A 12767-nucleotide genomic window follows, 5' to 3' on the forward strand; every position below is an offset into this window, starting at 1 on the left:
GCACTTTGCTGGTTTCTAAGTCAAAAAGGATCTCTTTTTCCTGCATCTGCAGAGCGTGCCCTTAGAGAGGGGACGTGGTAGGACATGAGAAGGCCAGTAGTGAGGGCAAAAGCACAGGGAAGGGACCTGGGGTGGAGACTGGCAGCGGTGGGGATTGTGGAGACGGGGCTTCACGCGAGCTGAAATGCAGGAAAATGAGACCCTCTTTCTGGAGATGGGGAGAGAAGAAAGGACACGGCGAGCGGGCTGGGGAGATGTTGCCCATGTAAACTGAGGACCTGGGACAAGCCTCAGTGATGGGCAGGAAAGACTGGTGCAATGTGGTGATCTTGCACCCATGCACAGTCTGCTTGGCCAACTGCTTCCAGAGGTCCCCGGGCCGCTGTGGAGATGTTCGACCATGCTGTGCTCCAGTTATTGTCAATCTGGAACAACTTATATTGGGGCACTTTTTGAAAACTGCCACGTGAGGCAGAAGAAGCTGATAGGTTGGTATTTTTTTCAATGTAAAATCTTTAAAAATAAGCTTTTAATTTTCCTATTCAACTCTTGTTTCGTTTCTTTGAATGGATAAAACTAGAACATGCGCTAGCCTGTCATGTCAGCCCTCAGGTCTCATGTGTGCTACTCTCCATGGCTTCGTCCGGGCTTGTCTTCAACACGATGGTATCGCACCACTGGTCGTAGACGAGCATGTACGTCTCTGCTCGCTTAATTGTGAATTTGTACAACCTGTCGGGCAGCAGGTTCCGGATTTCACACATACTGGACGTGACCAGCATCATCCCACATTGCAACCGCTCCTGGGGGGTTCTGGGCTCCAGGAGCTTAAACCTGAGCTCGTACTGTTCGGGCTGCGTTTGCTGACTTGTGATAAACCACTTGAGACTCACCCAGTCCTCATGCGCCACAGATTCCTTTCGACTGAACATCACCGGCATCTGGGTGCTCAGCACCAGCCGAATGTGCGGGATTTTGGTCGCCCCGACATCCGAGACGAGCCGGTGTTTGACGTGCAGCCTTCCCGGCACGAGCATGGCGAGGAAATTGTCCATCAGCTCGGAGAGGCTGGACAGCCGCTGCTTAATTGTATCCCACCTGGAGAGGAACGTTACCATATCATAGGTCTCCAGGAAGTGGAGCAACTCCTCCCGCCCCCGTTCCAGCTGTTCTAGCAGGTCTGTCAAGAGCAGCAGCTGGATTTTGGTTTGGATCGTCCCCACCTTCTTCATCCTCTGGAAGCGCCAGGGGTCGATCAGCTGGAACATGGTGGTGGGCAGCATCCGGTAGTTCTGGTCCCCCAGCGCCAGGTGCTTGGGCAGGATCTCGATGTAGTAGGAGCACTTCTTCAGGAGCTCGATTCTCTTGCGGTGGCGTTTCAGCAGGGGGAGGCTCAGGTCGGCCTGCAGGAACTGCCGCACGACACTCCTCCTCTCCATATACGTCCTCCACATTTCATGCTCCTGCTCTTCTTTGCTGTAAAAAATGCTCTCCAAGCTGCTCTCGATCTCATTCAGGTAGACATCCATGGATCCCCAGCTCATCGTTGCTGTGCAGGAAAGCAACCAGAATACAATTTAAGAACCAAAGGCAGTGGAGGCTGGAAGGCGGCCTATCCTGATGGCGACTGCTCTTCTCTCCCCTTACACCTATGTGTTATCTTACAAACGAGGAGCAAGAAATAGCTCCTGGACACTGTCTCCCAGCCAAGTCAAGATGGTTCTCGTATAGCAGTGAGGTTTGTAATGCTTTGTCCCATTTAAGGGTCCCAGTCAGTGCTACTTTCCTTGAGAGCTTACACTTCTGTCTAGTGGACTTTCCCCACTGGACATTTCCCCTGAGACTGACACAAATTTCCCTTCTCTTATGATCTTCCCTTTAGTCTAATTAGGTCCCTTTGTGAACACCAGAAACTTGCTCTCTCCCTTCTTGGTGTTTGTTTCACCTCCCCTGCTTTCGACCTGCACCAAGCTCTCCATATTCACATAGAGTCACAGACAATGAGAGTGGAAGGGAGCTCAGGAGGTCACATCTAGTGCAACCCCTGCTCCAAGCAGGACCAGCCCCAACTACATCATCCCAGGCTCGGCTTTGTCTATCCAGGTCTTAAACACCTCCAAGGACCGAGACTCCACCACCTCTCTGGGTGACCTCTCCCACTGCTTTACTATTCTCCTACTGAGAGAGTTTTTCCCACTATCCAACTTAAGCTCCCCTTGCTGCAGCTTGAGCTCATTGCTCCTTCTGCCCTCTGCCCCCGCTGAGACCAGCCCAGCTCCGTCCTCTTTGCAGCCCCGCTGCAGGGAGGTGGAGGCTGCTATGAAATCCCCCTCAGTCTCCTCTTCTGCGGACTCAATGGGCCGGGCTCCCCCAGCCCCCGAACCATTCCCCTCTGCTCCTCGGCCTTCACCCACGTACTGACAAGTGTCAGTCTGGCAACATGCGGAACGGTGACTCGCTCTCCCTTCCTCGTGACAGCCCACTTGTTTTCGTGGAGGAAAGTCCTGTCGCTGCCTGCGCAGCCAGGAAAGGCGGCAGTGACTACTGTGCCAGAAGGACGGCTGCTGAAGTGGCCCCGCACGGCCCCAGCCTGCTCCCGCTCCTGTCACGGCCGGCTCCCACGGCCGCGCCGAGCTGCGGGACGCCCGGCTCGCTGGGAGCCGAGCTCGGCAACTACGGCTCCGGCAGCACCAGCGGAGCGCCCCTTCTTGAGCAACCGCCGCCTCCACCCCGGCTCCGGCTGGAGTGCTGGGTGCCGGGTTGAAAACCCACGTTTCGGCTGGGAAAAGCCGGCCGGGCCTTTTCTGGAACAGGCAGACCGACCTCCGGGGCGGGAGCCGGAGCGGTTCGGGCCGGGCCGGAGGAGCTGGAGACGGCACAAGCGGGGGCCAGCGCCTGCGGCTCCGCCACAGAGTCCCCGTCCACTAGTGGGTCTGGCCCGCGCCTCGGCCCTGCGCGAGGCCGCTGCCCGCGCCGGTCCCCTCAGCGCCGCGCCGCGCCGCGCCGCGCCGCGGGCAAGGGAGGGCGCCTCGTGCCGCCGGGCTCTGCCCCGCGCCCCCTGCCGGCGGGGCGGCCGCGCTGCTCCTACCTGCGCCGGGCCGAGCCGGGCTGGGGGGCCCGCCGTCGTCCGGGAAACCCACTGTTGCGTCACCGCCCCGGGGCTGCGGCCCCGCCCCGCCCCGCCCCGGCCCGGCCGGGCCGGTACGGCGCCAGGCCCGCGGCCGCCCGGGAAGCCTCGGCACGTGTGGTGTCGAGAACCAGGTTTGCTGGCGGGCGCCGTGCCCCTTCCTCCGGCTCGGCCGTTTACTCCAGGCCTCTGCCAGCCAGGGGGCTCCAGCCCCAGCACGCTGGCAAATCTTGTCCCCATTGCACGGACGGCACGAGCGAGGCTCGGAGCAGCCGAGCGGGCGGCAGGTGCGGGCATCGAGGCCTCCCGACTCCCGGCCGCGCCGGCTCGGGCCCGCGCGCCCGCGGGCTCTGCAGGGAAGGGCGTTCCGTGCCGCAGGCGCCCGGAGCCCGTGGGTGCCTCCGGGCGAGTCGGCGCTGGGGCGGGAGAGCAGGGGCTCCGGTGCCTTTCTGGGCGCGCGGCGGTGATTAGCTCTCTTCGTGTCACTCTGGCGCTGTGACTCGGGCTGCCGGGGCGAGCGGGGCACAGCAGGCGGGCATCGTCACCCTGGCGCGCCGCGCCCGCAGGCACGGCGCTGCGAGGAGGACTTGGATCTGGTTCGCGTGCGTTTACACGCGAGGAGTCGCTCTGGCGAGCGCGGGGCCCGCAGAGCGCCCATCCCCGGGGTGAGCAAAGGCTAAGGGGCCTGATGTCCTCCCGGCTTCACTCGCAGCGGCCAGCCAGATGCTGCTCTTCTCCCCCTCTTGCCCTCCCTTCGTGTCCGAGAAGCGGGACGTTAAGCAAATGAGGCGAGCGCGGTGTTATACCCCGCGAGGTGCGAGGTGCGAGGTGGGCCTGTGCCATGCGCAACCTGGCGCTCGTCCACAGCTTTCCTGCTGCTCATCTCAACGGCCGCAAAGCCGCGGTGCGGACGCGAGCGTCAAGGGGCGTCGTGGCCCAGCCCGGGAGGAGGGTTGTGGGTGATCCCCCTCCTTTTTGCAACAGCGGGACGTTGTCCATCAGGGCTACCGAGGCTGTCTCTGCTCCGCGGCTGGGTCCGGCCCCCGCGGGCTGGTTTGCAGGCGGCTCTTCACGCCTTCCTCGTCTGCGAGGCCGGGCGGTGTTCGGAGAGCTGCCGTGCTCCAGAGCGAGGAGCGTCGTTTTCAGTGGGGGGTGGTACAGCAGCGTTGCCGTTGGATCGAGGGCAGTGATTCTTCCCCTCTGTTCGACAGCTGGTGTACCGTGTCCAGTTTTGGGTCCCCACAACAGAAAGGATGTGGACAAGTGGGCGCCGCACTTCAGGAGGGACATGGACAGCATGGAGAGGGTCCAGAGGAGGCCACCCGCATGGTCGGGACAGCAGGGCAGGCCCTACGAGGAGAGGCGACGGGACCTGAACCTGTTCGGCCTCCACAAGAGAAGGCCGAGGGGGATCTAGTGGCCTGTTACAAACTAGTCGGGGGGACCAGCAGGCATTGGGGGAGTCCCTGTTCCCCCGAGCACTGCCAGGAGTGACCAGGAATAGCGGTCACAAGCTGGCAGAGGGCAGGTTTAGGTTAGATATCAGGAGGCGCGACTTCACGGTCAGGGAGGCTATGGCCTGGACCCAACTTCCAAGAGAAGTGGTGCTGGCCCCTACCCTGGGGGTGTTTAAGAGGAGGTTAGATGAACACCTTGCTGGGGTTGTTTGACCCCAGTACTCTTTCCTGCCATGGCAGGGGGTCACGCTCGATGATCTGCTCAGGTCCCTTCCACCCCGACCAACTACAAAACTATAAGTCAGAGACAGTCCAGCGGAGGGCAGTGAAAATGGTTCGGGGCTGGGGGGCAGGACGTGAGGAGAGGCTGAGGGAAATGGGCTGAGTTAGTCTGGAGAAGGGAAGGATTTAGCAGCCTTCAGCTCCCTGCAGGGGGGCTGCAAAGAGGATGGAGCTGGGCTGGTCTCAGCGGGGGCAGACGACAGGACAAGGAGCAATGGGCTCAAGCTGCAGCAAGGGAAGTTGAGGTTGGATAGTAGGAGAAACTTTCTCACCAGGAGGGTGGGGAAGCGCTGGGACAGGCTGCCCAGAGAGGTGGTGCCGTCTCCATCCTTGGAGGTGTTGAAGACCCGGGTAGACAAAGCCTTGGCTGGGGGTCAGACTAGATGGGACCTCCTGCCGTCTCCTCTACCCCACATTTCCTATGGAAGTACCTAGGAGTTTTGTTAGCATGCTTTTTAAGTCAAACATCCTTCCTAAGGACCATCCCTCCCTGGCATGACCACGGGGCAGAACAGACACTGCTCCATCACGGGGCAGGATTGCCTTTCTCTGTGATGGGATTTGAGTATTTGGCCCACGGAGGGCTCTGCCTGGCCAGACGCTCGTTGGGGTTTATTATAGATAAGAGGCCTGCTCTCCTTGCATGTGGGGAGCCGATAGCAATTGCTGCGGCTTTTCTTCAGCAAACCCAGCAGGTGCCCTCGCTTCTGAAGCAGCTCTCAGATCCTCAGTGGATAAATCGCTGGGCCGGTGCTCAGAAATAACACTGCCTTTTGAGCTCTCCTGGTGCAGCGTGGCTGAGCTCTCTTAATTGAATGGGCATCAGGGTCCATAACACTGGGCTGCACCTCTGCATAAAAAGTGTTTGAGCAGCACTGGAAGAGGAGATCTGTCATTTTAAGAAATCGATGCATCTTTCCGAGGCAGCTTGAGCCGAGCATTTCATTTCACAGCCGCCGAGAGATGAGCTACACTCCTGCCAGCTGCAATCCAGCCGGGCTCTCTCAGGACAAGAAATATGGGCCGAAGGGAACTGAGTCCTCTCCTATCCGCAGCGGGCGCTGATGAAGATGTGTGCGTCCTGTGACAGATGTGCCGGGAGTGAAGACAAGGACGTATTCACTGCAGGTGCCCTGCCCGGGGGCTCTTCGTTAGCTGCAGGTGCTGGTTACTGGGGTTGCCCTTTTCCCCAGGCCTTCGTAGGCTCTTAGCACACATCTTTTTTAAGGTCCTGTGTTTAAAGAGGGCTGAGTGCTGCAGCCTGGGTGCCCCGCGTGGATGAGGACCCAAGTGAAACGAGCCTCTTCGTACTCAGTTGGCACGCACCACACCACGCGCTCTAGCACGCTGCATTGCATTTGAGCCCCTGGCCAGGAGAGCCCTCGGAGCAGGGAGCTGCACCACAACCAGGCGAGGGCGCAGGAAGAGCTGGACGAGCGCAAGGTTGTGGCGCGCGCGGAGCCACAGCTGGCGAAGGAGCCGGGCCGAGCTCCTGGCCCCTTGCAAGTCACTGGGACATGCTGTGGGTTACAGCAAGGCCAGAGTTTCCTCACTGCTGCTTCCTGTTCTCATCCGGAGGCGGTGGTAGGTCCGAGCTGGGGCAGGAGAAACTTGCCCGGAGCCTGCTGCCCCCCCCACAGCTCCCGCCAGCCTCCGCCATTCTCTACAGTCGCAAGGAGCAATATTTATTCACCCCAGATGGAAAGAAAGCAGGGTGCCCTTACAAACCCAGCCCCGACCCCCCGCAGCACCGCGACTTTCCATCTTGGCTTTGGCCGGGTAAAACGCTAGACTTACTAATGATCTCAGCTTCTTAGTCAGGCCTGCTGTAACTGCTGACTTGGGAGGCACCAGGGATCAATTTGGCCAGGAGACTTTACAAGACTCCATGAATCTCTATGAATTAATATGAATATAAATTTACCTGAAGCAGTCAAACACGGTGTATTTCTTTCTTCCTTCCCTATCATCAGCTCCGATGTCTCTGTAGGGGCTGACAGCTGTTGTCTGCAGTGTTAGTCATTCTGGACCCACGCCGTCAAAATACAGAACTTATTAAGTCCGGTCTTCAGGATCAAAATATAAGGAGCCAATTGATTTCTCCCCCTCTCCTCATTAGTGAGATCTGACACTTAATATACCATATATTTCCACTCTCCAGGAGTAAGCAAAAACACGCAGAGATTGCCCATCGACGAAGGCTGGGGAACGGGGATTCATCTTTATGGAGAATCAATATCTGGAACAGAGAAATTGGCAGAACCCAAATTAAAAGTCGCCGGCAATTTCTGTCCTCGTAGATCATGTCTCTCGCATTTATGAAACAGTGATTTACAGCAAAATAAAAGATTGCGAGGGAGAGGAGAACCAGAGGAGAATTAGTTTAAGGCATCTGGTTGCCTCTGGAAGCAGTGGGGTGGCTGGGCTGGCTTTGGAGGGGGCCGAGGAGACTCTTGGCCCCAAGGTGCCCTGCTCATAACATGCTGCCAGCAGTTCTGGGATCCCACCTCCTCTGTGCACGCGACACCGCCGGCCTGCAAAATTGCACCCTACTTCACAGGGGGCCGAGGGGCTGGGACCGTGGGAGAACTGCCTCAGGAGCACCGCGGAGGGGCGAGTGTTGTGGTCCTTGCAGGTTTTCTTTGCTCCCGTCTTGCAAAGCTGCCTCGCCCGTAGCTTCAGGCATGACCAGCCAGGCTTTGCCCGTGAGGCTGTGGGTTTGAGGAGTCTCCCTGGGAAGAAGCAGGGTTTGTCCTTCCTGAGCCGGGAAGGAGCAGGCCCTGCAAAGCTGCAGTGAGCTGCATGCACCCTCCGCTGGGCTGGGCCAGGACGGGGTTAATGGCTCATCCCAGAGACACCGATCTACCCCAATACCCAACACCTGCCGGCTGGAGCTGGGCAGCTGCAAGATCCAAGGGCAGGGAGGGGAGCCCAGCGGGGCCTGCATGGCTCTGGAGCTGGTTCTGCCCTTGGGTGTTTGTCCAGCTGGTGAAGAGCTGCTTAGCGCAGGGAAGGCATGGGGACTGCTGCCCGTCCGGTCCCTCGGGGACTCCCAGGTAAGGGACACGCTGCCTTGAGGATGAGCTGCTCGAGCCCTGGCTGCTGGGACGGGCTGCGTCCAAGTGGGGGCTGAAGGAGGGTCCCCCCAGGGCACTGATACCAGCTCAGCCCAGGGGCTGCAATCGCTCTCCGCACTCATTCGTTTGCTGGTTGTAAGGAAACGGCCCTTCCTGGACGATGCTGAGCGATGAAGAGCATGGATCTTGGCTGTGGGTCTCCCAGGTCTTGGGCGAGGGTGTCAGTGGGGTTCGTGGCACATGCCTGTCTGCATCTGGCTGGGTTTTGTGGGGTACAAGGGCTCAGGTCCAGTTTGCAAAGCCGTGATGTTCTTTGCAGCCCCAGGAGGCTGTTTGCCAGGCAGCCTGAAGAGCCGGTCCCTCGTCCCCAGGTGAGGAGGGCACTTGCTGCCAGCTTGCTGGTGCTGTGTGTCCTCCCCGTAGGAAATGCCCGCTCCCTTCAGCGGTGTGAGGCAGAGATGCTTGGAGATTTTGGGGACTTGCCTGGCTGGCCTGCAGGCTAATACCCCTCCAGACAAAGTGCTGCTGCTGGGATTGGCGTGAACATCCCTGTGATTTACTGACTTGTTCTCATGCTCATCCCTCAAGGCTGGCATTTTAATTTACAGCAGCAATGTACTGGATAAATCCACCCAAACTGCTGCGGTCCCATGGAGGAGAACGAATGGGCCGTGCCCAGCCTGGGATGAGCCGTGCAAACCCCGGCTGCCCCACGGCAGCCGCCCGGCCCAGCTCTGTCTCGGACAAGGCTGGGTGCCGAGTCCCCCACTCCCAGGCTATTTGCAGCTGCTGCGAGGGGGCAGCTGTTCCTGCTGATGCCTCCGGGGCTGCAACCCCGAGCAGGGGGCCACGGGTGAGGCTTAGTGATGGGGGCCTTGCAGCTCTTCTGGGCTGATCCCAAAAGGCTCAGGCGTGCACAGGAACCGGGCTCGAGTCGCTAAACTCAGATCCGGATCCAAACCTGGGTTCCCAGTGGCCTCATACCGGGAGGTGTTGGGACCTGGGCGTTCCCATCGGGGCTGCGTGGGGGGCGCCAGGGTGGAGTTTGCGTGGGCTGCTCCTGCCCCGCGGTGCATGGGCTCGCTCAGTTTTCTTCCTCCCTCCCTTCCCCATGAGCACAAAGAAATCTGGCCGGCTTGTGATGGGCCCGAGTCCACAGGACCTGGCGTCACGCAGCCATCCTGGCACAGGGAGCTTCATCCCATCACGGGAGAGAAGACGAGCGCTTGGGAGCCGGGTGCAGGAGGGGAGGGCAGTGTTAGTGTCTCTAGGCACTGGTGGGCTTCACTGCCCACCCTTGGGATGCATGTTCTGGATATTGCCCTTGGCGAACCCCCCGCCACGCGCCCGGCGGCTGCCCTGGGGCTCGGTGCTGCGTGCGCTGGGGGAGCTTCCCCCTGGCAATCCCATGGTAACAGCGCTCTCCCCCGCTCCGGGGACCAGGCAGCTGAACTCATCCCGTGTCAGCTCCTCCTGGGGGAGGCGCGGGCCTAGCAGAGCTAAGTGCTTCGGAGGCGGATGCGATTCTGCAGAACAAGATCCCCTTGTACCCGTCTCTCTTTTTTCTTTTCTTTTTCTGTTTTTGCATCTTCAAGTTCTAGGCTGGAAACTTGCTTAAAGAGCTTGTCCCTGGCAGGGGAGTGAGGATTTCGTCCCCGTTTGCACCCTACCCACCCCTTGGTGTTTCTGCTCCCTGGTGCTTCACTGTTAATCCTGCCAGGAGATGATCTGGAGCTGAGAAGCGCCTTTGCCCCTGGAACGGCGTCTGGGAAGTAATGGCAAAGCCAGGCTGGTGGGTGTCGGGTGGGGATGTGCGTGTCTCCCTCCCTGTCCCCAGCCCTGGGTCACGGCAGGCCTCGTCCCAGGCTCCCCGGCAGCGTTTCTCGGGTCCCGCAGCCGCCTTTTGCAGCCTAGAGCGAGCCTGGTCCGAGTCGTCTGCTGAGCAGGGGTGCGTGGGCTTGCTGCCGCCACAGCCTGTTCATCCTTCGCCTGCGCCAAGCCCGGCTGCTTCGCAGCGGGGAGTCGAGACGAGGCGGATGCCCCGTTTCATCACGGACCTCGCTTTAATCCCATCTGAGTGCCCTGCGGTGCAGGCAGGGCCAAGGACTGAGGAACCGGGTACTGCTCCGGGGGCAAAAGGGTTGTATTTGAGGCCCAGCAACCTCCCGCTTCGGCATGAACAGGAGCACCTGGGTGCACGGCCTTAGCGTGCAAAGCCTCGGCTCTGCGGAGGGAAGGCTCTTGCTCCTCGTGCAGTGGACGCGCAGGCTGGCGCGGGGGAGGCTGGGATGGTGCAGACTCCACCGGTGCCCCCGATGCCCAGAGGGCAGCGCCCTGCAAGACGGCCTCCGAGTTCACTTGTCGTGTTTTGGTCTCGTTGCCCTCTTCCAGCCACCGCCTGCTCCCACCCCCAGCACAGGGGCCCTGAGCGGCAGGCGGGAGGAGCGGGCGCGTGGGCTGGCGCAGCAGCTCTCTTTGCATGTGAGATGGAGGGTCTCGGGGGAGCGAATCCGGAGTGAAGCATCTCTGACACCGAGCGCTCGCACTAATGATCTTAAAAGCTTGTCAGCTCCCTGCCGCTCGGGGTGGGCACCTGCTCTCACCCGCGCTGGGGGGGGAAATGCTGGCAGCGTTACATAAAAAGCTGCCCCGGAGAGCTTTCTCCAGGCTCCTGCGGGGGCCATCTCCAAGGGACTGCCCCAACCAACACTGCAATTGCATTTCACAATCCAACCCCTACTTTGGGGACCCTTCCCGGCTCCGTGTCCCCTTTGAGCTAGAGGCTTGTGGCTCAGTCCTGCGAGGGGCCAAGCACCAGGAAGCAAGGTTATGCGGCCCCTTGAGCCACAGGGTCCTTAACATTTTAGATCTGCTGTTCCTCAAGGGACCTGACTGCTCGGGGGCAGCTGGAGACTGTCCCCTCCACAGGGCATGCTCCAGTGCGGGCTTCCCTGCTCACTCATCTGCCCTGGCTGGCAGGAGGAGCCAGCTCCGTCCCGGTGGCCCGCTGTCAGCTGGGGCTTCTGCGCTGTCCCCTGGGTCAAGTCATGACCCGCTGAACGGCTTCGCTCTGCTGGGTGCTGCCCCTGGCCCTTCCAGGTGCCTGCGCTGCGCCATCCCGAAGGCCGTGTGTGTGCGAATGCAAACCCTGCACCCCAAGAGCTGTTTCCTCCCATGTGGTCAGAGGGCTGCGGCGACAGTGTGCCCTGTGACATAGCGCAGCGATGCCACCGTGCTCCCAAAGCAAGGCCTCTTCCTCCGTGCGGAGGCAGGTGGTGCCTACGTACGTGGTGACCGAGGCTTGGGAGCTGGCTGTCTCGAAGGCTTGGGACAGAGGGGTTCGGTGAGAGCTGCTGGTTACACAGAGTCTCAGCGGCAACCTGCTGTGTCTCGGCAGCCCTTTATTCACAGGGGGGCATAGCTGTCCCTGCCCCCAGGGTGAGGGTCTGGCCATGTCCTGGTGGTGCGGGCAGAGGGGCTGGTCTCAGCCAGCTAGCAAAGGGATGAGGAGGGGGCGCTGTGTGTGGTCTGAGGCCGTGCCCCCATGTAAAAGACTTTGTCAGTACAGCGCGCTGGCGGAGGTATCCCAGGAAGTGCCGGCTGACATTGCACAAGAGATCTTCATCCAGCGTGGCTTCCCCCTTTGTTCGTACCTCCCCACATACTTCTGTCGCCTGCCCATGGTGTCGAAAGGCCTCGGGTGGCACAAATTTCCACCCAGCCCGCGAGCCATCCCTCCGAAACGATGCTGCGGCAGGACCCCAGGTTAATGCTTGCTTAATGCTTTAGCTGTTCCCATCGCCAGCTGAGGGCAGCACCTGCACGGCGTACGGTCCTCTGGGTGCAGCCCTGGCTATCCGGCTTTGCAGGCTTTCTGAAGAAGTTGCTGTTCTTTCCCAATGGCCTCTCTGGGGAAAAAAAAGTGGGGAGGCTTTGCCAGGGTTTGTCCAGCACGGGCGAGTGAACGCCCACCACGCGGGACGGGGTGGTGATGACAGCTTGACTCCCAGCGGGCACCAGGGCATTGCAACCCCCCAGTCGGGAGGGCTTAGAAAAGGTGGCTGAGCCTGTGTAAAACGTGACCCCTCTCCCTCGCGCTTCTACCTGCGGCTTGGACAAGCCTTCCCATTAAGTGCACTACAAACGGGCAATGTGTATTAAAGAAACGCTGTTCCTGGAGGCAAAAGGATGCAAAGATTAGACCTCATGGGGCCACGCTGTCGGGCACGGCCTCTGCGCCGCAACTGTCGTGGATGTTATCTGTGGCAACGGCTGGCAGCCTCATGCTGGGGTGTGTTTGCATCCTGACACTACCCCAGGACAAGGCTCTCGTTGTCAGCTTTAGTGGCTGAACTGTCCCCAAAGCTCGGGGTGGTTTGGTGAGAGAGAAGTGGTGGGTGCAGACTGAGCGGATGCTTTCACGGCGCGTCCGCCCTCCTGGTCTGCAGCATCCGAGGAGTTGCAACAGAAAGATGGCAAATGGCTTGTGCGAGTGAATCCCTTTGCAGTCCCTGAAAAGGTGCCTGGAAGCCTGGCAGCTGCATGCCGGGGATGCCTGAATTTCTCATGCCGGGTGCCAGAGGGGCCTGGGCGCCTGAGGACCTTCTGCTAGCAGTGCCGTGCAAGGGGGTTCTCTTCTCTCCTTTTTCCCAGGGGACTCGTGTGCATTGCCGGCAGCTCACCTGAGGCTTTTCAAAGGTGGGAGTTGGCATGAGCAGTGCAGGGGACCCACCCCTGTGCCCATGCGGGGAGTGCACTTGGGGGAGCTGGAAGGGGATGGCAGGCAGAGAGGGAAACTCCAGGGAAGTTTCTGTCTCGTCTTAT

The 12767-nt window shown here is 60.2% G+C and overlaps 1 protein-coding gene across 5 annotated transcripts; it reads right to left on the reverse strand.

Annotated features, from left to right (window-relative positions):
* Positions 1-2: 2 nt before the first annotated feature.
* FNDC11 (fibronectin type III domain containing 11) lies at positions 3-3185 on the reverse strand. Of its 5 annotated transcripts, none has more exons than XM_090064423.1 (2): positions 3089-3185; positions 3-1549 (listed from the first exon to the last, which is right to left on the reverse strand). In XM_090064423.1, the coding sequence occupies exon 2, from the start codon at positions 1542-1544 to the stop codon at positions 609-611; it is 936 nt and encodes a 311-aa protein (XP_089920549.1). In that variant the 5' UTR covers positions 1545-1549; positions 3089-3185; the 3' UTR covers positions 3-608. The 5 variants fall into 5 exon arrangements, with proteins under 5 accessions (XP_089920549.1, XP_089920547.1, XP_089920546.1 ...); XM_090064421.1 differs by lacking the exon at positions 3089-3185 and adding an exon at positions 2773-3019; XM_090064420.1 differs by lacking the exon at positions 3089-3185 and adding an exon at positions 2824-3018.
* Between the last annotated feature and the right edge of the window lie 9582 nt (positions 3186-12767).

Source organism: Crocodylus siamensis, chromosome 10 (assembly GCF_052110815.1).
Source record: "Crocodylus siamensis isolate JL-2025a chromosome 10, ASM5211081v1, whole genome shotgun sequence".
NCBI classification, from domain to species: Eukaryota; Metazoa; Chordata; order Crocodylia; family Crocodylidae; genus Crocodylus; species Crocodylus siamensis.